This window comes from Epinephelus moara, chromosome 7 (assembly GCF_006386435.1).
Source record: "Epinephelus moara isolate mb chromosome 7, YSFRI_EMoa_1.0, whole genome shotgun sequence".
NCBI lineage: Eukaryota > Metazoa > Chordata > Actinopteri > Perciformes > Serranidae > Epinephelus > Epinephelus moara.
In genome coordinates this window covers 9,772,752-9,798,397 of record NC_065512.1, presented here as the reverse complement: position 1 = coordinate 9,798,397, position 25,646 = coordinate 9,772,752, and the positions used below count along the sequence as shown (strand labels likewise).

Genomic DNA, 25,646 nt, shown 5'->3' with positions numbered 1-25,646 from the left:
AGAAGGACTAAATGCATAAACCAGCTATTTTTAAATATCCCATGGAGAGAGACTCTCACTGCAGCCTGTTCTATTTTGTTCTGAAAATGTCGGTGTGCAGCCTCGTTCTGTGGACGATAAACAAGGTGCAGACTGATAAAGGAGGAAATACAGTGAGTGCTGGACGGAGCAGTGAGTGACAACAACCTCGCCCACATTTAAGAGTACTGTTTGCAGTAGAAACCCTAGGGTCTAGGTACCATGTCAGAAGGGTTACTGTTGGTTTCAAAGGTACCATACTGATAGTGTTTGGTGGAAACGGAGCTTAAAAGGGTGCTATACACTGTATGTTGAAAAGCTCTGTCAAATGGAGAGTAAATGTGACACACAGTTTGGAGTAGATGTCACATGTGTTGGTGTGTACCTGTGGGCGATCAACAGACAGGAACTGAACCTTCTTCAGCTCCCTCAGACCCCAGAATAACACCTGGTGGAGCAAACACACACACAAAGGTTTGTTAGAGATACATCTGGCATAGATTATGATACTGAAAATGTTTTTTATTGGTCACTTTGAAGGAAAACATGAGGGAAACATTCCCATTTCATGCAGCTGGGTATAACATCCTGAGAAATATCTAAAAATCAAGATCACAGATACATAGTTTTAACCTCCAGCCTGTAGGTGCTGAGAACAGGTCTGATGTTGGCAGGAACTGCGTAGATGCCTCCTTCCCGCTCCTCCAACGCCGGCAGACTCTGCTCTCCAGACTCTGTGATCTACACATTCATCACAGATCATCATATTTGCTTTATTCTACATTATAATTTTATCTTCATTATCGTCATGGTCGAAGCTACGTGGTTATTGAGATGACTGTAACTGACCTGCAGCAGCTCAAATGCAGCCAGCAGGTCTCCCCCTGTTTGGCTGCCAAAGTGCAGCGGGCTGTACTGCAGAGTTGGAGGTGTGTAGGGCTCAGAGGACAGCTGCACCTCTGGCACCGCCACTGTGGCTCCCAGATACTCCGCCTTACCCTGCACAGAGAGAGGAGATCAGAAAGAGGAGGTCACAGGTTCAGTTCAAAGAGTCAGTATGATGTAACAATGACTGCTGTCGATCAGTCTACGTGGCATTACCAGCGCGTCGTCGTCGTACACCTCGATGAGAATTCGTGGTGGCTCCTGCTGGATGTGCTGCAGATCTCCGCTTAGCAGAAGGCGGGTCATCAGCAAACTCTGATTCCATGTGGGGCTGAGAGTCTGACTGATTATCTGAGAGCAACACAGACACAGACACACACACACACACACACACACACACACACGCCATGAACACACAAATAAACAATAACAGTGACAACTCAAAGCCACAATTTGCAGTTGCAGTTTGTAATTATAAACTGCAAGTGTACAGTACAACCCAATTACAAAACACCTGTCAAACGAACCCATGACTTAACTTAGAATTGTGAAGAAATGAAGATAATAATTAAATGTGGAAAAATAAAAAGGAATAAATGAGTAAAAAAAATGGAAATAGAAATAAAAGAATAAATAAATTAAAAATAATAATAATTGTAAGCATGTTTTTTATTTTTACATTTATATCTTAATTTCTTTTTATATATATTTATTTATGTATTTCAAAAATATGTATTTATTTATTTGTATATAAATTACTCTATTTTTTCTGTATTTATATGTTTGATTGTTTTATTTATTTACCTCAAACAGAGATTATTCCAGTTGAATCAAATAATGTTTATTAATTTATCTTTATAATTTATTTTTGATTTATTATTATAAATAAATATGATATGATAATATGATCATTTTTTATAAGTATGTTTATTTTTATTTTACATATTCATTATGTATTTATTTATTTAAAAATATGCAATTATTTGTTTGCATAAAAATAACTTTATTTATTTTTAATTGTTTTATTTATTTAACACAAAATTTCAGTTGAATCAAATAGTGTAATTTCCAGTGCACCTCTAACCCAGGTGGCTAAACAACCAGTATCCTAGACTCACACACACACAGACACACACACACACTTACATTGGTGGTTTGGCTGTGTGACAGATAGGTGACTCGAGCAAAAGGGTCCGATAGTCCGGAGGTGTCTGCAGCTATGAGACCACGAGCCTGATACATGTGGCACCTCAGCTGGAATGAATACTGCTCTGAAGACACACACACACACACACACACACACACACACACACACACACACACACACACACACACACACACACAGGAACATTATTATGCAGTTTAGGGTGGCTTTACAGCATTGTTGCTTAATATGTGGCCTGCAGGCTGCTTGTGGCCTTAAGAAACCTGTTGTGCAGCCCCTGAACATGACATGAAGTGCATTGTATTTTAATATTATACATATAACATATACATGATATTTTAATAATTTACAATCCACAATCACATAAATGATGAATATTGCTTGACGAGGAAAAATCTTCGTCAGGGGCAGCCCTAGAAACAACATGGCGGACCCTATGGAAGAGGACCCGCTCTGTATGTAGATATAAACAGCTCATTTTAAGGTAATGAAAACACAGTGATTCTTAGTTTTAGGGGATTAATGAAAACATAGTTATGAATATTGTATTCCATTTCTGCCAATTCCCCCTAAATCTTACACATGGACCTTAAAAATACCAGTTTACATTACATTCATTCAACAACATTTTTTCTCTTACCATTAGTGGGATCTTGTGTGACTTGAAAACTTAATTGAAATGTAATGTAACTGTGATGCTGTGGATGTGAAACTAAACCAGAACCTGTTCTGTAAATTTTATATTTAATCGCCAATAGCAACTAGTGAAGACAGAATTAGGTTTGGAACCTAAGCTACAGTGACCTCCAGTCTTGTTCAGTCTGTTTCCAGTTAGTGAACAAACAGAAGCCAAAAACAGTAAGTGCTGCCATTTTGTGAAGTTCAAACACAAATTGCTAAAATAACCAAAGAGATGGAGGGACAATAATAATCCTCCTCTCACCTGCACACTGGAGGCTTGTTGGAGGGCAGCCAGCGTCAGCGCCCCCTGTGGTAGGACTGTACCCTGCAGGTAGGTCATCCAGCATGTGGCCAGAGTCTGAACAGCTCCCATACCACAGATACACATCCACCTTCGCTTGCACTGACAAGCCTGTAACCCGCTTCCCTGGTGGCTGCACACACACACACACACACACGTATGTATCAGTGTTTCTCTGCCAACTTTCCAACACTAACAAACACTGTAACTTCTGTGTGTGTGTGTTTACCTTCAAATACAGTGTGATTATCTTGCCACAGTGGATTCCTCGAGCCTCCTGGCTGCTGGAGAACAGCAGGTCTCTGGCTCGGACCCGAGCGTAAGCGATGCGCTTGTTGTTGCTCAGCAGCCACACAAAGATGTCAGGCACTGTGTGCTGGGGCTGCAGAGTGTGAGGACGTGAATGTGTGTGAGAAAAGTTTGGATATGCAAGTTAAATAAAGACAACAGCACGTCCCACACACAAGTCATCAGGATGTACATAAACACACACACACACACACAGGGTGAGTCCTGTACCTCCTCCACAAGGAAGCGTAGTTTGTGTGTGAGCTTCGATGCATCCTGCAGCATCTCTTTCAGACCACCAGCTTTTCTCTTCCTCTCTCCTAAAGACTGGGCCTCTCCTATCATGCTCTCCTGCAACACACACACACACACACACACACGTTATTATGATGCAGGATATTTTGTGCTTGTTGTTCGGTTTGTGTGTGTGTTTGTGTGTATCTCAGATTCCCCCACCAGTTCCTGTTTGCACATGGTGAGCCGTTTCCTGTCCAGCTGCGTCAGGTAGCTCGACTTAAGCTCCGCCTTCAGCTTGGCCTCTGCTACTGTGATGAAACTCCTGCAGAAACACAGTGAATTTTACAGGCTTGACTGTCACTACTGCAAGAGGTCGCTTGGTAGGAACAATCAAATATTCTGTTGGTCCTTGTTCAGTGTTTACAGCAACAGTGAGAACATGTAACATGAGCATCAGCAGGTGAAAAGAGGCAGCTGGTGACAGGTGTATCATGGACGTCACACGTCTGTCTACACTCGACAGGTAGACAGACTATACAGTCATAGAGTATGTTGGCCCTGTTATTTCATAGCTCAGCATCACATTTAATCCATTGGCACCACTGGAACATTATACAGGTGTATCAGACATTATCAGGCTGTTTAATTATATACACAGCAACTGGGTTTACATTCCTTCATTCACTTTGTGATGAAGAGCAAACATGGGAAGGTTTGCTTTGTCTCTACTGAATAAGAGACGGCTGTTCAATAACTAATAGCTGTTTTACACTCTTTGCTTAGAGAACAATGGCTGCAGTAAGTGAAAGCTTTGGATTACTGAGCCTTTTCTCTTGTTTAATGAGCAGAGACAAAGTGTGCAGTGAAAAGGAAAGTAGTAATTCCAAGCATGAGGAAAAACATGGGCAGGAAAATGCAAAACTAAGGTAACACAGGCCTCCACCCCAGCTCCTCCTTTTCATGCTGTGTCTGACTTATCAGTGTCATTTCTGTTTGTCATTCATACTGCTCTGATCTGTTCCAGGGGGTCTTAGCTGCTGCTCTACCTGCCTTTGGCTTTCCATGGAGGCGCATGGAAGGGCAGAGAGGTGTGCTCTCTCTGCCTCAGGCTTTCCTCATTTGCATGTGGAAGGGCAGAGAGGTGTGCTCTCTCTGCCTTAGGCTTTCCATGTAGGCGCATGGAAGGGCAGAGAGGTGTGTTCTCTCCACCTTGGGCTTTCCATGTAAGAACATGGAAGGGCAGGGAAGTTTGCTCTCTCTGTCTTAAGGCTTTCTACGTAGGCATGTGGAAGGGCGGAGAGATTTGTTTTCTCCGACTGAGACTCCCTGTGTAGGCCTAGGAAAGACAGAGGGGCCCCAGAACAGAGCCATACCACCAAATATAATACTGCAAATGTAAATGAAGTTTTCTTTGACTAAAGTGTTCCTGACTGAACAATAATTGTGTTCTGGACCAACTTCTATTTTAATGTAGGCTCTGATGTAAATATATTCTTTGTCATAATGGAGCAGTGAGAAGCTTGTTGTCACCTGAAACCATTTTTTGTTCAAATGCACCTTTAACTGGCCAGACTATGATGAAACACTTTTCTATAAAAAATACTACACTTACAGTGACAGACATGTTTATTTAATTTCTATAAAGCAATGCTGTTAAGACTTTCCCAGCATTGCTGTAGTGAGACACAACAGTCTTATCGTGCTCTGATTAGACTGACTGAATACCTGGCGTCCATACAGAATTCTTTGAGGACGATAATGAGCAGACGCAACGCCCCTGGATCTGACTTCTTGTGTAGCTCTGCTGCACTGGCCACACCCTCCTCCTAAAAGACAGGATTGAAAAATGTTCATTAAGTTCAGATTCCCATGAGGTAACCGCTCACAACAGATCATGTTGATATTCTGATTAGTGAAAATGACATGTCATGTGTGTGTGTGTGTGTGTGTGAGACGCTGTGTACATACAAACAAAACAGCTATATTCTCCAGTATGTTCGAGTTGTACAGTCGGTACGTTCTGTTCTCCCAGTGAGTCAGCACATTTATACACGGCTTCTGCTTCTCCAGGGGAAGATACATGTAGTACCTAAAAGTACACAGACACATGCAAACACAGTTACCGGTATCTATGCAACGACAACAATGAAAGCAAACATAATGTGAAGCTAAAAAATGTTCTTTTTTCTAAAAGATCATTTTAAATATCTAGATTTACTTTCAGGCAAGTCATTTAGTCCCATTTATTAATTGGGACTTTAATAATTAAAAAAAATCATCTTAAAGCTAAGGTTGGTTGTTTTATTTTGGTGTTATTGGGCAAAAACCCTTAAGTAAACTTTAAGCATATTGTACTTCAACACTAGACATCTGCACCTCCTCTTGGCTCTGTTTTCTAGATTTAGTAAATCTAGCCCATGAAAGGAGACTTTGGTCAATCACTGGTCATTTCAGAGAGAGGTCATTCTTATTGGCTGTTCTATAAATGCAGAAGTACGTGCACGTCTCTTCAGTGAAAGCCTGATTCAGTAGTGGAGAATTCGTAGAGAAAGTTGCTATTCCAGCATTGGCAACAACTATCTACGCAACAAAGCAACCCAGAATAGGAAGGCGGACTTTTCATAAAGAGTCTAAAAGAGAGTCTGACAATAAACAAAACAAACCACCTTTCCGTATCGGCAAAGCGTTTCAGTTATGGACAGAAAATGTATCTAACAAGAGCCAAAAACTGTGGCTTCAAGTTTAGGTTTATGTAGCTAATGTTAGCTAGAGCCTCAAATCACAGTGTGTCCTTTTCCTCATTTCCCACCACTGCTGACCCCTTCGCCAAGAGGAGAGTGGGGAGCAGCCCCGAAGACAGACCCCCAGTCAGCAGCCGCAGCAACCCCAGAACCCAAACAGCTATGGGGGACAGCTCTGACTCTCTGCCAGATCAGCAAACTTTCTGTTGCTGCTGTTACACAGGTTAGACCCAGCGCTGCCACTGGCCACTAGCCCACTGGAACAACGGGCACTGGTGGGTTTGCACTGGCTGTATTAGAGCCATTACAGCCACCAGTTGAAGGTCTGTGACTCTGCTGCTGCCCGCTCTCCTCCTAGGGAAGCAGTCCACAGCGGCGAGGAGTGACGCAGAGGGACCGTGAGGTGGCTAGCTAACTAATTCTTGTCTCATTTGTGGTCTCAAAACCAGCGAAAGATCTCTATAATTAAATCAGATTAAAATAAATCAATGTAGGGTAAACACTGGGTTACCGTATGAGGCCTGTGCATATGCCTGTGGTCGTATGGTGGGAGAGGCTTAGGACAGAGAAGAGAGAGCTGTAGGAGGAGGCTGCATTTCCAAATTCTGCTGTTTTTGTGCCTTGTGCAGATTTCTATCCAGCTTTAACTCCAGGTCTGGATCTTGCAACCATATCTTTTCTAGAGTGATTAAAAGCTCGGGAAAGTGCTTATCTGCCGGGGAAGACAATGAGATGTGGTGGAAAGTGGCTGAAAAAGTAAGTAAGTAGATCTGGAGCTAAGATTTTTCTGTCAAAATACTGTTTCAAATTTCCAGAAGGTACTTTCAGACTCAAGAATGTGGCCATCAAAGAAACTGACTCCAAAGATTGTGAGGTGTAATTCAGCATGTCATTATGCTGTAATCTCTTCTGGGAGCCACATTAGCCACGTTCCTGCAAAAGTTACACAGCCTTGCTTTAAGACCCTGTTTCCCTTCCAGTGCAAAGTCAGCTGTAGTGCAAAATACAGCTGCAATAAAATCTATATCATGCAGAAGTACGCACAAACAGAAAAATATCTTCTTAAGGTTCAACAGAGCCTCAAAAGTCAAACAACAAAGCGACTCAACTTGTTTCCTTCGACGATGAGTGGTTTTAGCGGGGGTGTGGTGGACTTAGAGGATGAGGGGAACTCTGGAGCCTCTCTGGGTAGGAGAGGGGAGGACGGGGAGGTGGGCGAGGAGCTGAGAGAAGAGGAGGAAAACAGGTCACCGCTGTCTGGGACTTCCAATGCTTTTCGCCTTCTGGCAGCAGGACTGGGGGCCGGGACGGTGGGCTGCTGCTCCAAGACATTACCATAGTTACCTGAGGGAGGAAACCAAAGAAGAGGAGGGTTTCTTTATGAATCACCAGCGATAGTGGAAAGTAACTAAATATCTTTACACAAGTAATGTACTTAAGTACAGTTTTGAGGGTCTTGTACTTTACTGTATTTCTGCTCCACTACAGTTCTGGGGCAAATATAGTACTTTTTTACTGCACTACATTTATTTGATGACTTGAGTGGCCAAGTGTTGGAGATATCGGTTGTAGAAACGTCTGCCTCCTCTCCAATATAAAGGACCCAGTTACTCAAGATAATTCACAGACCTTGTTATGAGCAAGTGCTAGCTAACATTACAGCTCAGTCAAGGTGGACGCCATTAATGATTACATCTCAATCTGTCATAAGCATGAGCCTCTTTCGTTGATGAGTAGATGCACAATCCTCTTTACGAGCAACACTTGAAAACAGAAGGGAGGAACAGGGTGAGGACAGTCAAACTGGCGACTCACCCAGGGAGAACTCGAAACTGATGGGCTTGTCTCCGATCTTCCTGTCAATCATGGTGGCTTCAAACAACGCCCCAAACAGCAGGAAGCTCTCGTTGTTGTCTGGATTCAGCTGCACACAGATTCATCTCCATTATTCATTTATCTGTTTGTCAAATAGACTTTCGGTGTCATAATTTAAAAAAATACTTCTCCCTCAAAATTACCAGCTGTATATCAGTTACTCACCCAGTGTTACACTGAATTTGTGACGAAAACTTTGTTTTTCTTGCATGAAAAAGGCAAACGTTTTTCATGAATTGAAGTCATTGGGAGCACATTTACAAACAGCAAAACTGTATCAAAACATCGATTTACAAACTCTCACACAACTCGTGCAGTATAATGCAAGTCTCATTTATCCAGTTGTGTACTCAGTACTTCCCAAACATAAAAACAAACTATTCACTATTCTTTGGCCATGGGAGGGTGTAATTGTTCTGCAACAATGTTTTGGTTGGTAGTCTGTGTCAAGTGGCGTCCACATGAATGCCAGGACCCAAAGTTTTGCGGCAGAACATTGCATTGTAACAAGATGACTGATGTTATTTCCCTCACCTGTCAGTGATTTTAATTTTATGGCTGATTGGTGTATTTATAACCACCTGGTGTGACACAACCACATGGTATTATTAATTTTCTACATTATAGGAAGACACTGAAGACATTATTAAAAAAAAAAAAAACCCTTCCTACCGCAGGTGGAGATTCCACAGGCAGGACCTCCACCACAGCTTTTCCCTTGTCATCTTCAGCAGCTCCTCCTGCTGCTGCTCCTGCTCCTCCTCCTGCAGGAGTCTTACCATCCTTCCCTCCACCTTTTCCTGCTTTAGCATCCTTTAATGGCTTCACCATTCTGCTGAGTTTGGACTCCGAACCTGACCCTCCAGACAGGATCTCCACTGTCAGCTCCATGTATACCCGACCCCTGACACAGGCAGGAATTGGATATTTCTTTGGTCAATTATTACTCTCAGGTTTTTTTTATAATAAAATGTTAAAATAATTATTATATTTTAACACTGACCTGTAGGACACGCCCTCTCCAATGCCCTCATTAAGCTCTGCTGTGTCGTCACCTAATGTATAGTTTCGGGCAGAGCCGTACAGGTTGATCCAAGCAGGACCAAAAGTTGGTAAAAACCCTGGAAAAAGAGAGAATAAGATGCAGAGAGATGAACAGTGGTCACCAGAAACAGTTCCTGCAGTGACTCCTCCCATCTAGAATATTATTCCTGTCTTTCCTTGCTTCCTTCCTCACTCCCCTGCACATATTTGTCCTTTACCTAAACTCTTCCTCCTTTCCTCTTACCTTCCCACCCCACATCTCCCCCTTCATCTCTCCTCACCTCTGTCGCCGTCCTGCTCGTTGGAGATGCGCCTCAAGTCAAAATAATGGGTTCCTATGGCAACATCGCTCATGCTTCCCTCATCCCAGACCTGTGAGGAGAGAGAAGCCAGAGTCAACACATAATTAGGGCGTGGCTGCTTTGAGTGACAGGTGTGTGCCATCCGTTGACAAGTCGCTACCACAGCAACAACACTGGTTAGGTATGGTAACCATGGCGAAATGGTCATTGTAACGTTTGGTCACCTAAAAACGTCTTGTTCAGCCCCTAACAGACAACCAATCGCTGTCACTGATGTTCAGTTTTTCTGATAAGTACATTTTGAATCGATTGTTTTCTAGCTTGTTTTTCACTAATGAAAATTAGCATTAGCATTATTACAGTTTACCATAGCTGCACTGTGCTAACCAAGGTAGCAACTAGCGTTAGGGTTAGCTCCAACCTGTCATCCAAAAACCCTTCTGGCTCTAAAAATCCAAGATGGTTACTAAAATGCCAAACTTGGGGCTTTAAAACCGGAGTTCATGGACCAGTGGGTGACACCACAGTGGTTAGATCCATTATTTATACAATTTATGTCATAAACACATCAGAGTGTGAAGATCAGCCTCTCAACTCTGGATGGGAATATCCAAGGAGCACGTAACGGCAGCGTCATTGTTGTATCATGTACTCTAATGGACTTGTATAATTCAGTTCTGCAAACTGGGGTCAAATTGGCAGAAAGCCAGTCCTTCCTTCTCTACATAATGCTGAGGTTCAGACCTGAATCTTCAGTCTCTGACACAGAGGGGGAAACATCTCTTGGAAGATGATCTGCTCGTTCCACACGGGGTCAGCTGTGGACCTCTGAGTGGATGTGCGACCCTGAGTGCAAAAGTAAGAAGAGGATTTACATGAAACAATGTGCTGAATTTCAAACAATCATTCAATAACTGTTAAGAAACCTGTACAATAGCTGCTGTGATCTTAAAAGCAGCTTCAGGATTAGTTTACAAATCAGCAGTTAATTAAAGTGACATCTGCTAGCCGTTGATATCCAACCTACCATATTTTTGAAGAAGCTGACGACTACATATGGGTCTATGAGTGCTGTGTTGTCTCCTATGAAGGCTTTGGTGACATTGGCCATGATGCTGGAGTTATTTCGAGGAAGGCCTTCAGCCCGATACACCTTCACACAGAAACGAGCCCACGGTCGCTCAGAGGGAAAACCTTCTGGTATCAGCAGGTTCCTGAGGAAAAGGACATCACAGCAACACATATGTATTTTTTAACCCAGTGCAGAGTCCTCTGAGGACTTTGAGTATTCACAAAAAAACATTTTTGTGTTTCCAGAGGAACAGGGATGATTGGTCAAATGTTATCTTAAAAATAGCAGAGTATCGTCTGCATATAGGGAGGAGTATCAGATGGCACACTGAAATGTGTTTTAATGATAAAATTACATTAATTTATCATGTAAATATATACAACTGTCTGTGATTTAAGTCAGTAGGTAGTTGTACTTGTACTATATCCAATTTAAGGGTCAACCATCGACCTTTTCATGGGCCCCCCTTGGCCTTGGGCCGGGGTCATCTGTATCCTCTGACAGCTGTTATTAATGAAGGCATGAGGTCACAGGAACGACCAATCACAGCCATGCTGATATTCGCTACAACAGCATGACCTCGAGTGTGGTGTTACTTAAATAACAAAAGGATAACAGTAAGAAATAGACGAGTATCATACTTGTCTATCTGCTCCTCAGCATCTTGTGCTTTTTGTCCTGGCTGCATGGCATCTCCTTTCGCCGAGACGCTGATGTCACACTTCACGTAACCTTTGACTCCAGTGCTGATGTCACTAGGATTGGTCAGCATTGCCCATTTATTGATGAACTGGTGACCTGAAGGAACAAGAGAGAGACAGTAGAGGGACCTTTAAGTGGGACAGAGAGTGAAATCACTTTGAAGGCAACATGCAGCTGCCGTTAACCTCAGAAAGAGATGAGCTACCTGGCTGTTTGTAGACTGTCCACACATCCAGCTTAAAGGATCCCACAAAGAAACTCCTCAGCATTTTAGAGTGCATCACCTGAAGACAGAAAGATACACAGAGGAGAGACACTTGAAATTGATAGGCCACTGAAAAATCTGGCAACCGAAAAGTGCACCTAGTGATTTCTAAACAAGTATAATCATGTAAGCTTTCTGCATTTATATTTACTCACTGTCAGCTTGATGACTTTGTCGAAGAATATCTCTTTGTGGGCAAAGAAGTCGAACACGAAATACTGACGGACAGAAGAGAAGGGGACAGTTAGACTGAGACACAGGTTCTTTTGAACTGGGTCTCTCAGATGAGTAATACCAGTGGGTTTTTCACATTGCCCTAATTTATTCTCACCTCATTGTAAAAGGGAGCGTTGGTCCCTTCTTTGACTGATGTCTGTTTCTTCTCATCGCCGATCTCAATCACCACACTGGGGTCGATGTTTTCTCCCACCAGTTGCCGGGCCTCAGTGATGTTAATGGCAATCTGCGGGTCAGATAAACAGTTATACACTACAGCACATTTATTCCGATTTAGGCCTAACAGCATCCTGTTTATTACACATATTTATAAATAGTATATCTCACACTGTAAAGCACATCCTTTCTGTTGTCTGTTGTATTGTCTTCTTAATATTGTGTATATTTTCCTTCATATTTCAAACTGAATTTCTTTCATCAACCTTTTGCATCATAATCTTTTTCTGATTTTGTCTTAATTACATTTAACCCAAATATTGTCCATAACTGTGTGTTCTGTGTGTCGTTACCTGAAAACTCTGTGGTTTCCCTTCACTCTTCTGGATGAGAGTTTTCAGTTTGACCCTGTGGAAGTTTCAGTGTACAGGTCAGTGTCTCAATCTAAATACTAACAGAGTGATACAGAGGTGTCAGCCCAGTCGCCAGAAGCAAATGTTGGCATTGTATGTTCCTGCGAAACATGTATTGCAATTGTATGCTTCATATGTATCATATCAGAGTTTCTAAAGTGACATAGTATATAAGCTGACTTTGTCATCGTGAGGTGGAGGGAATGTCAGATGGTGTGATACTCAGGCGAGATGCTTGCCAAGCAGCAGACCACTGTTTGAGATCCACATACAACAGAACTGACTTTTTAGCCACCATACATGGGTGTTTTTTTAGTGATCTTTTACTGTGTTGTGGATCCCCGATATCATCAAAACAGATGGATCGGATATCGGAAAATGCAACCTATACCTTAGGCGATCCTTTCCCTTTAAATCTATTGCGACGCGAGCTACGTTATATGTCATGGAGCGAAGGAGAGAATCTGCTGTGTGGAGAAATTTCACACTATTTCAACTGCTGTTGCACAATTGTTTATTTTTGTTAACAATAAATAGTTCATCATTGCATTAATCTGTTTCATCTTGTTTCATTTTATCTTAGGAAAGAACTGTGTAGTCATCAATGCCTGATGCCTCTAGTCTTTTCTGTTCTACATGTAAAGGTATATAGCTTTTTAGGTCAACCATGGTATCGGATTGGTATCGGGTATCGGCTGATACTCAAAGCCACAGCATCAGGATCGGTATTGAAACTGAAAAAGCTGGATCAGTGCATCTCTATGCCATTTGCTATATATCCCCATGAAAAAGGCAACTCCATCTCCATCATGTTTTTTTTTTTTTTGTAAAATAGTCAAATAGCATCTATCTAAATGATATGCTTATTCCAAATAAACTATAATAAACTATTACAATTGTTAAAATGATAATTTCTCATTTTCTTTGGTATTTTTTGTGATATACAGACATGTAATGATAATTGCTGACTAATATGTATGCTGATGTTATCCAATGTCAAGTCTCTGATCGTCTGACGAGATAATATGTCCACGATAGCACACACAATAGAGCCCGTCATAATAGCATGCACTGGGGCCATCATAATTACCTTATGCCACTGCTGCCAGGATAGTACTACAAAAAGCAAGTGTTTTTACTAAGACATTGCTGCTTTCCAGCAGGGACAGCGCCACAAAAAGCAAATAGTTTCTACCAGAACATTGCTGTGTTTCCTGCCAGGAAGGTGTCACAAAATGGGAGTATTTCAGCAGTTAAAACATGATCTTTTCCTAACCATTAACAAGTGCTTTTTGTGCCTAAACATAGACTCACAAGTCAGTCTTTAGTTAAGCAAAGCGTCTAAAGACTGATGTCTTTCTCCCTGATTTTGTGTTTAGATGGGCGGATACAATTTCAAAGTTTAAAAAAACTCCCTACGTTGCAGAACCAATAGTAAATCCGCAGGGCGGTCCTTCGGTGGCTCGCTGAACTCTTGTGCTCGTAAACATAGTCCGACTGCGTTAAAAGTTTTAAACAAAGTCGCTGTAAGTCCTTCATTTCCACAATCTTGTGGACTGAGCACACGTTTGATAAAACAGAGTTAAATCTCTCGGCATTCGTTTTCAAGCTCTCTGTGTGTTTGTGTCCTTGCGGACGAGAAAAGGGGGAGCGCACATTTCTGGGAGGGAGTGTCCTTTTAAAAAATGCAAGAGGCGTTGCTTTGTTGCCGGCCGTTTTCTCCGGTGTGTTAAACACACTTTAGAAAGGAGTGTCCCCAGACTATGAGAAGGCGGAGATCTCTGATTGTCTGGTGGCGAGACTAGCCTAAACATAACTAGTTAACCACAGCGGGGTTGAAAAGTGAAGAAACAAAGTTTTAATGTATCCACTAGGGCTTAGCGAGTACAGCATTATCTGTATCTCTGTGTGTATCTATTCAACCAACTAAATTATCTGTATCTGTACTCAGACTGGGTGGAGTTTATGCCAGAAGTGGGTGGGATTTAAATAGAATGTGGGTTGGGCCTAATCAAAAGTTGTTATTTTAAGCCTGAAATTTATATAGATATTTATAGATATTTATTACCTATGAGACAAGAGTAACAGATTAAACATAGCTACCCAAGTGACGATTTTCCTTTATCACAAGTACAGTTAATGACACATTTTACTTGTATGACATTCGTACTCCTCACAAGGACATTATCTTTACCGGATACTCGTTTCATCTGAGTATTCAGCTCAACCCCCAATATCAGCTGAATAATGACACACAAATGTAACGTATCCGTGGTTTGCAGAAACACACAATGCCAACATGTATTCTGGTGATTGTGTTGGAAATAAGTGCCTGTAACAGCTACTCATGATCAGGACACAGTAAAGTGTCATCCAGACTGATCAGCACAACACAGTCAACCACAAACACACACAACACTGAATTAATGAAGCACAAAGATGAACAAAAGCTGGACACACAGGTGACAGGATCCGCCGTTCCAAACTTCATATCTACTTTAGGAAGGTTGACAATAATTTCTGATGTGTTGGAGCATCAACAAGGCATTTTGTTTTTAATGTATGACATCAAATGCACCACTACAAATAGTACTTTGGGGGTGAATTCTAACTATATTACTTTTACTTTTCAATATCTGCTCCTAAACACTGTATATACCAGTAATGGAGTGTGAATACGTCATACCTCTTATTGTTTGGTCTGATTCTGGTTCTGACTTCAGAGGTTCCTGGTTGGTCCTCAGTGTTTTCTCCCTCCAGCAGTTGAGACTCTTCAGGGGGCACCTCAGCCTCACTTTCTACAGAAACACACACACTGACTTTATTTTGCACAACTTCTTTAAGCCAGAAAACCTGATGTGTATGATCTACACTGCACTAACTGTGAGCTCCGTATCAGTGGCAAAGGTCAGTGAGGTTGTGCTGTGCATGCTTACAAATCTTGGCAAACAGTGTGAGCTCTTGGTCGTCAGCCATCTTTTAAGCTAACTAGCAACAGAAGTGACATAACTCAAGAGGGAGAGAGAGTTTTGGTGTGAAGTTCTTTTTTAGTGTTATGGTTGTGGCTCTGAAATGACTTTGGAATATTCAACACTATGCAGATGTTCATGTCAGATTCATTCACACTGACTGATCCCGCCCCCACATCCTGTTTAACGCAGACACATTTGAAACCACAGAAGATAATGACCACGTTAAAATCATTTCAGAGGACGTTTATTAGCACACTGGTTAAACAGGGCCAATTACATCCTGTGATGAATGACGCTCTGTGCCCTCAGAAACCGAAATGACCCATAATTACTGTTACAGCAGAATTCAACATGTGACTGTTTGACAAGGGTTAGTCTCACCCACAGTGATATGACAGGTAGAATTACTCTATTGTACACTGTAAATACAACCAAGATTGTGAGGCTGTGTGAGTGAGTGTTGTGCGTGCGTGTATGTGTGTTTGTTTTCCAGGCCTTACCCACAGCTCCCTTGTTTGCCAGGACCAGGTCTGTGTTGACTTTCTTCTTCTTCTTTTTCAGGCCAAACATCAACTTGGCCTTTCTGCTCAAGGAAGAGGGAGAGAACTTTCTGTCAGTCAGATCTTATTTTTAACCTCCTCTGCTACAAATTACCTTCATAACAGGAGTTTATCTTTGTCCCTGGGGTCCCATACGCTCTCCAGTTCAACACACATTAACATCCCTATTGTGTTCATGCCACTTTCTCATCACTCTATGTCCCTAAAATAGCTTTGGCTGACTCTGCATATCAATACATAAAACATGTCAGACAAAGAGCCATAGACAGATTGAAATGTAAGATTAAAACTGATGAGTGCAGACCCTACACTGTAGCCTACGCCACTGTGAGCATTTGTACTTATGCGGTGGTGTGTCTGTGTCACTCTGCAGTTACACCTCCAAAACACTTGTCGGCCGTGGGGTTTCTGTGAAGTGCTGTAAAGTTTAGTTGATTCAAAACACACATTAAACATGGCTTAATAGCGACAGTTTCAAACGCAAGTAGATAAATCAGCTTCACTATAACTCCTAGGATTCACAGACAAACACTTGTCTTTATCTGGACACATTTTCCCCACAAATACAACATGCTAATATTATTAGCACAAGCTTATGGCATTTTACATTGTATAAATTAGCCTAGCAGCTAGCGTAGATTTCCTCTGCTCATATGAAGCCAGGATAAATCACACACACAACTTAAAATGCTATTTTTGTGGAGGCTTTATTGTCTTCACAATTTATTGTTTCTTATCTGTGAAATTAAAGTAAATAATGTTTCCACTGAGGGAAATGGTTTCAGCTTACAGAAGGCTACAGCGTAGGGTATGGTCAGCGTAGAGCCTATGCAGAGGTATAAATCTCGCTTAAAAGTGTGTGAAGAGGTTTTCATACGCTTCTTTTCCAGGTCTTTTATCACGAACTGTAACCTGTTTGGAAATGGGAATTAAACTTGTTGTCTCCCTTAGCCAGCCCTTTTTTCCTTCCTTAAAACTACAGTTGGTAACGTTTATTAAAATAAGTTCGTGTCATATTTGCTGAAACTGTCACTATATTCCTACAGAAGTACATGAGACAAAAAAATTGTGTCCCTACTACTGGTTCTAATGGCCTGCTCGTGAACTGTGGTCAAACTGTAAAACTAGGCATTCATTAATTCATTCATTTTCCATGACTGCTTATCATGTTAGGGGTCGCAGGGGGGCTGGAGCCTATCCCAGCTGACACTGGGTGAGAGGCAGGGTTCACCCTGGACAGGTCACCAGACTATCACAGGGCTGACACATACAGACAGACAACCATTCACACTCACATTCACACCTACGGACAATTTAGAGTCACCAATTAACCTGCATGTCTTTGGACTGTGGGAGGAAGCTGGAGTACCCGGAGGAAACCCACGCTGACACTGGGAGAACATGCACACTCTGCACAGAAGGGCTCCCCCACCCTGGGTTCAAACCAGGAATCCTCTTGCTTTGAGGCGACAGTGTTAACCACTGCATCACTGTGCTGCCTCAAACTGGCATCACTAATCAAATATGAATCAAGATTCTGTTTTGTCAGTTGCCAGTCACAGCAGCCTCACACATGTAGGCAGGGGTGTTTCTCTTGGGTTCAAGGGATCTTCCACTGGCACTTTTTTTTTTTTATAAACAAGCTCCATTTTGATGCTTTTTTATGCACTCTGGCAGCTTACGTGTATTAACAGTACAGAAACATTCCCATTTTGAATCAATTATTTCCATTGTGAACTAGAAAATGGTTGGGGGCTCACTCAGCACCCTATCCGGGACCAGATTTGGCCCGTGGGCTGTAAGTTGAGTGTGACTGCTGTATAGGATGTGGCTGCAGCAGCAATCAGCCAATCACACGTCACATTAAATTACAGATTGCTTGTGGTGATTGGCTGTGAGCTTTTTTGAGATCTGGGTACATAAAAGATTGAGGCAGGTATCACATGACTGGAAAAGCTTCGATAAGACTTTGTACTGGGTCCATCGATACCTGCAGGTATTGAGTACCAATTACCAGCCCTACTCACTAGTGCAAAGGTTTTCGGCTAACTTCAGTCATGTAACATATGAGTCGTACCATTTACAAAACATAATTTATGCTGCTTGCATAAAATCTGCAACCTAGATTTTCTTTTACACCTGAAATGTGGTGTTTTTTCTAGGTTTTTTTTCTGACCTTAATCCTATGATATCTTAATTGGAATAATGCTGATATTTTCCTTATGAGTGTTGACAAAAGCTCTTTTTTCCACTCAGTGTTAATGCTCCTCCACCACCAGTTTCCAGAACAAAAAAGATCCTTATCTGAAATCTTATTAAACATAAAAGATAAGGGGAGACTTCAGGTGAATGGGGTTAAATTTTAAACTCATAGATATTACCATGAAACTTCCCTGGTTGATTACTTAGATTAAGACAATTATTTTTTTGTGTTACAGGCTTTCTGAAATGTGATGTTTAAATATGCAAAAATACATTATCTAACTAAATTTGTTCCAATTTGCATACATTTTAAAAACAGAAATCGGAACACTGGATGAAACCAGGTTTAAAATTCTTGTTTCATTTTGTTGACACACAGAGTCAAAGGTTTTGCAAAGTGAATTTTGGATATCACTTTTTTTTTAAATCACTGCATAAATACAACCCCGTTCAAAATTCTTGTCTTATTTTTTTTTTCAACATATTTGGGTAAGAGGTTTTTTAAAGAGGGAACTCCGTGAATCAGAAAATACTGTCAACAGCCATTAAAAAAATAAATTGGTACCATGTTTTTAGGAATAAAACTTTTTCTGAAGCAGGCTATGAATGATATTTGAACAAATCCCTCTGTAAAAACCTCCAGAGTATAGACAGAAATAAAACTAGATATGGATTACATATCACCAGGAAATCTCAGAGTAGATTACTTACATTAAAATTATTATTTTTGTATTAGGAATTTTCTGAATTGTTATGTTTAAATATGTAAATGAGGCATTATCTAGTTAATTCTTTGTATAAATTTCCAGAACAAAAACCTGCCCATGTGTATTTCGGATGTTTTCTTTCCACTACTCTGACAGTAGACTCCCCTTAAGAATATTTAATGTAACGTATTTAATGAAGTTGTTTAGAAAAATTCAGATGCAGCAAAATGTTCAGAAATCCTTTAAAGTGCAACTGCTCACCGGCGCTGTGTTGCAGGACTGTCTGAGGGATTCATCATGCTGAAGTCCAGAGAAGTCTTCTTGTTTTTTTACGAACAAGTTCCTCAGTTTACATCTAAAAAGTAACTTCCAGCAAACATCTGGTTGCTTTCCTGCGCTCTGAATGCTGAAGGTTGTCAAAGGATTTGTTGCCTCGTCATCTCCCTCCTCTCAAGACATAAGGCATAAGATATAAGACATCGTCCCTCTCTTGGACAAAGCTGAGTCATACAATGTACATTCATCACCTGAGTGGCCCTGGTTAGTTTACATTACAGAATTATCCTGTCAGCTTTCTGGTCAACATTATTTGCTCACAACTTTTCAGCCTTTCATCATCTGACATGACAGCACTGTAAATAAAGACTTATGGAAACATCCCTCAACTCGTCCTCACGGAAAAACCAGCGCCCTCTCCTCATGCCCAAATCATTCACTTGATCCAGCCTTACGTGTCCCTCAAACCTGACTGTCCAGCTCAGCTCCTTCCTCCTCGGGCTAAAGAAAATATTTTGATCCTATCTCGCCCCGTGTTTAACTTGCTGTGGTTCCAGCAGCTCATTTTCTTTACAGTGTTGGGTTAGTTTGTGGTTTAGGTAGAGGGACCTGCCCTTCTCGCTCCATTTAGGAGCTATTCACGTCTCAGAGAGTATCACTGTTTACTAACGCTGCTCACGCAACAATGTTCTCATGTGAGGGTTTCGACTCAGCAGCGTTTTCATATCTAGCAGCCACTTGCATATTATACCTGCAAATGGTAAACTGATAGTTTATTAAGCTTAAAGTAGTGGTTATTTTACTGTTAACAAGCAGTCATTCATTCATTCTCTGTCTGTAACTGCTTATCCTGTTAGAAGTTGCAGGTGTGCTGGAGCCTATCCCAGCTGACATTGGGTGAGAGGCAGGGTTCACCCTGGATAGGTCACCAGACTATCACAGGGCTGACACATAGAGACAGACAACCATTCACACTCACATTCACACCTACGGACAATTTAGAGTCACCAGTTAACCTGCATGTCTTTGGACTGTGGGAGGAAGCTGGAGTACCTGGAGGGAACCCACACTGACACAGGGAGAACATGCACACTCTGCACAGAAGGGCTCCCCGACCTTGGGTTCGTACCAGGAACCCTCTTGCAGTGAGGCGACAGTGTTAACCACTGTTATCAAGCGATGAAATGATAATTAATAATGTGTACTCATCCGTAGTAATGCCACAGCTGTTGCTGTAACAATGACAACTCCTCAAAATGGCAACACATTAGCTGCCACAAACACCCTCCCTACATTGTTTGTGGTTCCCGAACAATCACTTCACTGTCACTGTATTTGCCCTGACAATAGGCGGTATCCACCCACCAGATGTTGCTTACCAGAAAAATGTAAACAGATGCTTCAAGACATATAAAAATACTCTGCTTTTGAATAATAATTTGTGTCTAGTATCTGCAGAGCTGCACGATAATATTGGCACGTCATCGGTATCAGATGCTAAAACGCTGCACAGCTGTTCACTGATGGTTTTACAACTCTGGAAAGCACCCATGGTGGCAGCCATTTTATCTTCAGTCTAATGTGATCATTCCATTATACAGTCAGGGTTCCCACACCTTCTTAAACATCATATTCAAGGCCTTTTCAATGACAATCCAGGCCCAGTTCCCTCAAAATCAAAGACCTGACGTGACTCAGTTTAAACATAGATCAAGGTTAATTCGGCCCTGCTACCAGAAGAAATGTTGGCATTGAAGGTTTCTGCAAACCACGAATAAATTACAGCTGTACGTTTCTTTGTATCATATCAACGTTTCTAAAGTGAGCAGACGTTGTCATCAGGAGGTGGAGGTAAAGGTGGATGATATGATACCTGGGTGAGATGCCTGCCAAGATGCAGACCAACGGAGACCACTGTTGGAGACAGTCAGAATAAAACCAGCGGTTTAATACTGACATAACTCAGCTTCCTGTGGGGACAACTGCATCTAAACCAGGTATTCTGAGCCAAATAATGATCTTCTAATTGGGTTTTGTGCCTGAAGATAACCACACATTTACCACAGCAATGTTGAAACATAAAGAAAGGTTCAGTTTCAACGTGTCGGACTATAACGCACAAATGTGACATATCCATCATGTGCAGAAACGTACTTGCCAACATTTATTTTGGTGAGTGTGAGTGAGTTGGGCTAATTATTGTTACAACACTGAGAATTTTCATAATGAGAAATCAGAAGCTTTACAGAAGCTTACAGACAATTTAACAACAATGCAGCAACTGTGGGAGACACACGCAGACAGCGGCACGTAGCCTACGTTAACATTAAGTTTAAAAAAATATTTGGGTGTCTGGTGGCTTAGTGGGGAGAGCAGGCATCCCATATATGAAGGTAATGCTCTTGCCGCAGCAGCTGCAGGCTCAGTTCCAGCCTGCTGCCCTTTGCAGCATGTCATCCCCCCTTTCACTGTCCTATCTAATAAAGGCAAAAAATAAATAAATAAAAAATCCCCCCAAAAATCTAAATAACTTCAATTTCTTTCATTGCACAAAAGATATGAATTTAGGCACTTTCTAAGACCCATGTTAATTTATGTCTATTTTCAAAAACTGTCAAAGCCTTGATTTTTTTCCTGCAAATTTACAAATGTATAAGGATTTCAAGGACCTTTGGAGACTAGGGTTTAATCCTAGGAAACAACCAAACTACTTCTTATTTCCCAGGGAATACAATATGATGAAAAACAAGTTACGCTCTAGGCATAAACCAGAAAGGCTGATATACACAAAACATATGTATTACTACAAAGGACTTTACGTCCTCCCGTGCAGGGATGCAAAACTCAGCAGCACAACTTTAAGGTACTTAACATTAATCACCCAAAGTTGAGCCGGTTGTTCTGCTAGATAATCCTGCATTTTCCAGAGCTTCTGCTGTGCCAACAGTGGTGTCACTGAAGCGAACGAAGAGGACACGGTCTGAACACAACCCTCACAGGTGTGTGTGTTGCCGTTAGACAAAACAAGAAGTCCCTAAAAGTACATAGGACTTAAGGTTTACGGCAATCTTTAAACCTTTGGAAGATCCTTTCTCTTTCTCTTTTTTGGTTCAGTCTGGATCATGGAAACTAAACTACACAGACTTTACACAGATTAAGTTCAGATTAGCTAAGTGTTGACAATCCAAGCACAGTAAAACACAAAGTTAGCCTGTAGATTCAAGTGGTCCCCCTACCTTAGTTTGGGATCCATGGCTGCAGTCAGAGATCAGTGTCACTCATCAGTTCAGTCAGCTGGACACGCTCTGCTGCATCCTGTGTGCATGTGTTGGCTCAGACAGAGTTAGACGTTAAGATGGAGTAACAGCCTGACATAGTGATTGGTGGATGAACTGTTTGTTCAGAGGATGAAGTTGTAAAACAGAGGGAGTATGTGACTGATGCATGGCCAGCTCCTTATTCATTTGAATAGCTGCTGGTGAGTTCAAGAGTGTCTCCAGAAACAGCTCCCATAAAGCAGTATTAGTAGTAATCTGGATACTGTTGGTAGAAGTAGTAGTATTCATTGTATTGTATTAATATCAGCAGTCAGACATCCCTATGGCTGATATCTTTAACAGTCAGCAACTCACCAAAACAGGTAAAAAGCCTCCAAGTGAGAGGAAAAATGTTCTGATTTTGGGGTGAACTGTCCCTTTAACAATAAAATAGCATTCATCAGCTGCCCGTCACACATGGAGGAACACTGAGATACAGAAGCAGCAGATCTAAGTACCTGATCTGCGTGTGTGTATGTGTGCATGGAGACTGGAAATCATGTGACCAGGATGTATGAAAGTGGTAGAGTTAACAAATCCACCTCTGGTAAACACAGCAGTCACACCTCGTCAGTCGGGGAGGATCAGCAGACGCACACCAGCTGTCTGATCACCAGGCAGAGTGGACTCCATCAACAATTATAGCATATCAGCAGAACCAATTTCACATCACAAATATATGAACTTTATTTGATCACATTTTGACTTCTCAACAGAGTCAGAGAACAATTATATATGTGCTTTAAAGTAGTTTTGGTCCATTTTCTCATTTATGACAACTGTATGAGGAGTTACTTCTATATAACTCACCTGTTTAAATGTTGTTAAGGCTTTAAGTTATACAAAATTAAGGGTGTGGCCGCTTTGAGTAACAGGTCAGTACCATCCGTTGACAAGTCACCACCACAATAACGTTGGTTTGGTAACGTAACCATGGAAAAACCCCAGTCACAGTGTATAGCTGTAGCTGTCACTATTTCAGTGTGTTTTCAGGTCATAAAAGTTAACTGTAACGTTTTGGTCACTTAAAAAAAGTCTCTCTAAGGAGTCAGTTGTTCCGTTTTTCCTATAAGTGCATTTATTTTTAATGGATTTAAGCCTGTTTTTTTGCTAGCAAAAATTAGTATTAGCATTATTACTGTTAATCATAGCTGTAAATGCACTGCGCTAACCAAGCTAGCAGCTAGTATCACTGTTAGCTCAACCAACTCGCCCAAATATGTTCACTTCAGGCTTCAAAATGGGAGTTCACAAACTAATGGGTGACAACACAGGGCCTACATATATTATTTTATCCAGGGGGTCGGGGGACACGTATCAAATTGGAGGTTTCAGGGTCCTCCCCTATATAAATTTTGAGCGCCAAACACTTGATTTTCGGTTTTATAGTGACGTTTCTTGCACCAATTAGTGCATTTTTTATTTTGTCAATATTAGGCTGCTTTCAGACCTAGAGTCGTCTCCTTTGGTCTGAATCAGGGACTCATTTTGTTACAAAGTTGTATAATTGCTTAGAGTTGGTTCGTGTTCTCACGGCAGCGTTTACAAGCGGACCAGATCAAATGCCTTGTGTGAGAAAGCTGCTCTTGATTGGTCAGAATTTCCATGTGGGAAAAATCCAGGAAGTAAAGCAAACGTTGAAGAAGATAAATGTGACACTTTCTAATGTCACAATGGAGGGACAACTACACAGGTTGATTTTAGCGCTGCTCATCGTGGACTATATTGCTGTCATTGTTCATTTTAGTCAAACCATACAGTTTGAAAACGAGGCGCGGCTCCAACTAGAAAACAATGTTTTGATGCATTGGATGTGCTGAATGTGCATATTAAGGCAGTACAGGAGGAGGCGCACATTAATAATCCTCCAGGACTGTAACATGCTCATGTTTAACCCAAACAATGTGTCATATGACTGCAGTTGGTTCACATCCAGGTCGGAACACCTTCTCACTTACAAACGAACTGCGCCAGAGTTCGTTTGTAACCGGACTGAGACCACCTCTTCAAGAAGGTCTTGGTCTGGTTGCTTTGGTGCCCAAACGAACCGCACTTAGGGGGCAAATGAACTTGAGTTGACTGAACTGAACCAAACAGGGCAGGTGTGAAAGCACCCCAAGAATCTAATACCTTCAGTTCTTATTTGGAGGGGTAAGCCTGTTCTAAATTTTGAGGGTACCATGTTCCCTGCAAACAATATCGTCTTTTGGACATTGTTCACCATATCAAAACAAAGCTATAGTGTCTTTAAAGCTAAATATTGTGGCACTTCAAACACACTTCAAAGCAAAACATTTAACCTTTATTTTTCACAGTGATTGGAGCACAAGTACATTTACAAAAATGTAAATCCAATATTTTCAATGTATGAATGAATTTGCAATCATACTAAGACCAGAAAGTCAAGTAAAAACCATTAAATATAATATCCTACAAACCATTAAACATTCCATCCCCAACCTTTTTTTTTTTTAATAATGTCGAATCAACAAACCAGAACTCCCAAAATAACCACCAAGTTATTCTTTAGTCAGAGTCAGTTCAGAAGTCTCTGGATGTGTATCATTAGTTGAGTGCTGTTTTCCAGCCACACCTGTGATATAGTTCAACACTGGCAGCTTCCCAGCACAACCACAGTCTTTTCTGGCGTCCATTTTATTGGTAAGAACGATTGTCACTTTTTTTTTCTATATTTGTCTCCTGACGGGGACTGAAAACGGTGACTTCTTCGTCACACCCGCTCTGCTAACCTCTCATTTACTTTGCCACCCCATAGTCTTTTACGTGATTAATCTCCATCTTGTTTTCATCCATCTTGACAGTACGATCCCGCGTAAATACCTGGAACAGATGACAGGAGACTGTTAACAAGAACAAAGGACAGCTTTTTAAATCTGTTACCGGGTTCAACTTTTGTGACTTTAACTTCACAATGTTTAGTCAAGATGAAAATTTGTGGTGTCTATAATCTATCATAGACAGCAGACAGGCAATTAAGCACACAGTTTAACACTATACAGTGGTGTGAAAAAGTGTTTGCCCCCTTCCTGATTTCTTACTTTTTTGCATGTTTTCCGCACTTAAATGTTTCAGATCATCAAACAAATTTAAACATTAGTCAAAGATAACACAAGTAAAAACAAAATGCAGTTTTTAAATGAAGGGTTTTATTAATGAGGAAGAAAAAAATCCAAAGCTACATGGCCCTGTGTGAAAAAGTGTTTGCCCCC

At 41.3% G+C, this 25,646-nt stretch overlaps 2 protein-coding genes across 4 annotated transcripts in view; both read right to left on the bottom strand.

Annotated features, from left to right (window-relative positions):
* fer1l6 (fer-1 like family member 6) overlaps nt 1–22,448 on the bottom strand; it is a 65,549-nt gene extending 43,101 nt beyond the window's left edge. Inside the window, exons 1-26 of the mRNA XM_050048643.1 lie at nt 22,336–22,448; nt 15,855–15,937; nt 15,069–15,180; nt 12,323–12,377; nt 11,908–12,039; nt 11,732–11,794; nt 11,517–11,595; nt 11,251–11,407; nt 10,565–10,751; nt 10,282–10,383; nt 9,517–9,607; nt 9,195–9,312; nt 8,864–9,095; nt 8,132–8,240; nt 7,426–7,660; nt 5,544–5,664; nt 5,301–5,401; nt 3,795–3,897; nt 3,570–3,689; nt 3,280–3,432; nt 3,012–3,183; nt 2,050–2,174; nt 1,120–1,254; nt 868–1,017; nt 652–759; nt 404–466 (exon numbers count right to left, since the gene is read on the bottom strand). Coding sequence (XP_049904600.1) covers nt 404–466; nt 652–759; nt 868–1,017; nt 1,120–1,254; nt 2,050–2,174; nt 3,012–3,183; nt 3,280–3,432; nt 3,570–3,689; nt 3,795–3,897; nt 5,301–5,401; nt 5,544–5,664; nt 7,426–7,660; nt 8,132–8,240; nt 8,864–9,095; nt 9,195–9,312; nt 9,517–9,607; nt 10,282–10,383; nt 10,565–10,751; nt 11,251–11,407; nt 11,517–11,595; nt 11,732–11,794; nt 11,908–12,039; nt 12,323–12,377; nt 15,069–15,180; nt 15,855–15,937; nt 22,336–22,352 — 3,123 coding nt within the window. The 5' untranslated portion in view covers nt 22,353–22,448. The remainder of the gene's footprint in view (nt 1–403; nt 467–651; nt 760–867; nt 1,018–1,119; nt 1,255–2,049; nt 2,175–3,011; nt 3,184–3,279; nt 3,433–3,569; nt 3,690–3,794; nt 3,898–5,300; nt 5,402–5,543; nt 5,665–7,425; nt 7,661–8,131; nt 8,241–8,863; nt 9,096–9,194; nt 9,313–9,516; nt 9,608–10,281; nt 10,384–10,564; nt 10,752–11,250; nt 11,408–11,516; nt 11,596–11,731; nt 11,795–11,907; nt 12,040–12,322; nt 12,378–15,068; nt 15,181–15,854; nt 15,938–22,335) is intronic.
* Nucleotides 22,449–24,726: 2,278 nt separating this feature from the next.
* prkag3b (protein kinase, AMP-activated, gamma 3b non-catalytic subunit) overlaps nt 24,727–25,646 on the bottom strand; it is a 20,006-nt gene continuing 19,086 nt past the window's right edge. For all 3 annotated transcript variants that reach the window (XM_050048640.1, XM_050048638.1, XM_050048639.1), the window contains one exon: nt 24,727–25,257. In XM_050048640.1, coding sequence (XP_049904597.1) covers nt 25,223–25,257 — 35 coding nt within the window. In that variant the 3' untranslated portion in view covers nt 24,727–25,222. The remainder of the gene's footprint in view (nt 25,258–25,646) is intronic.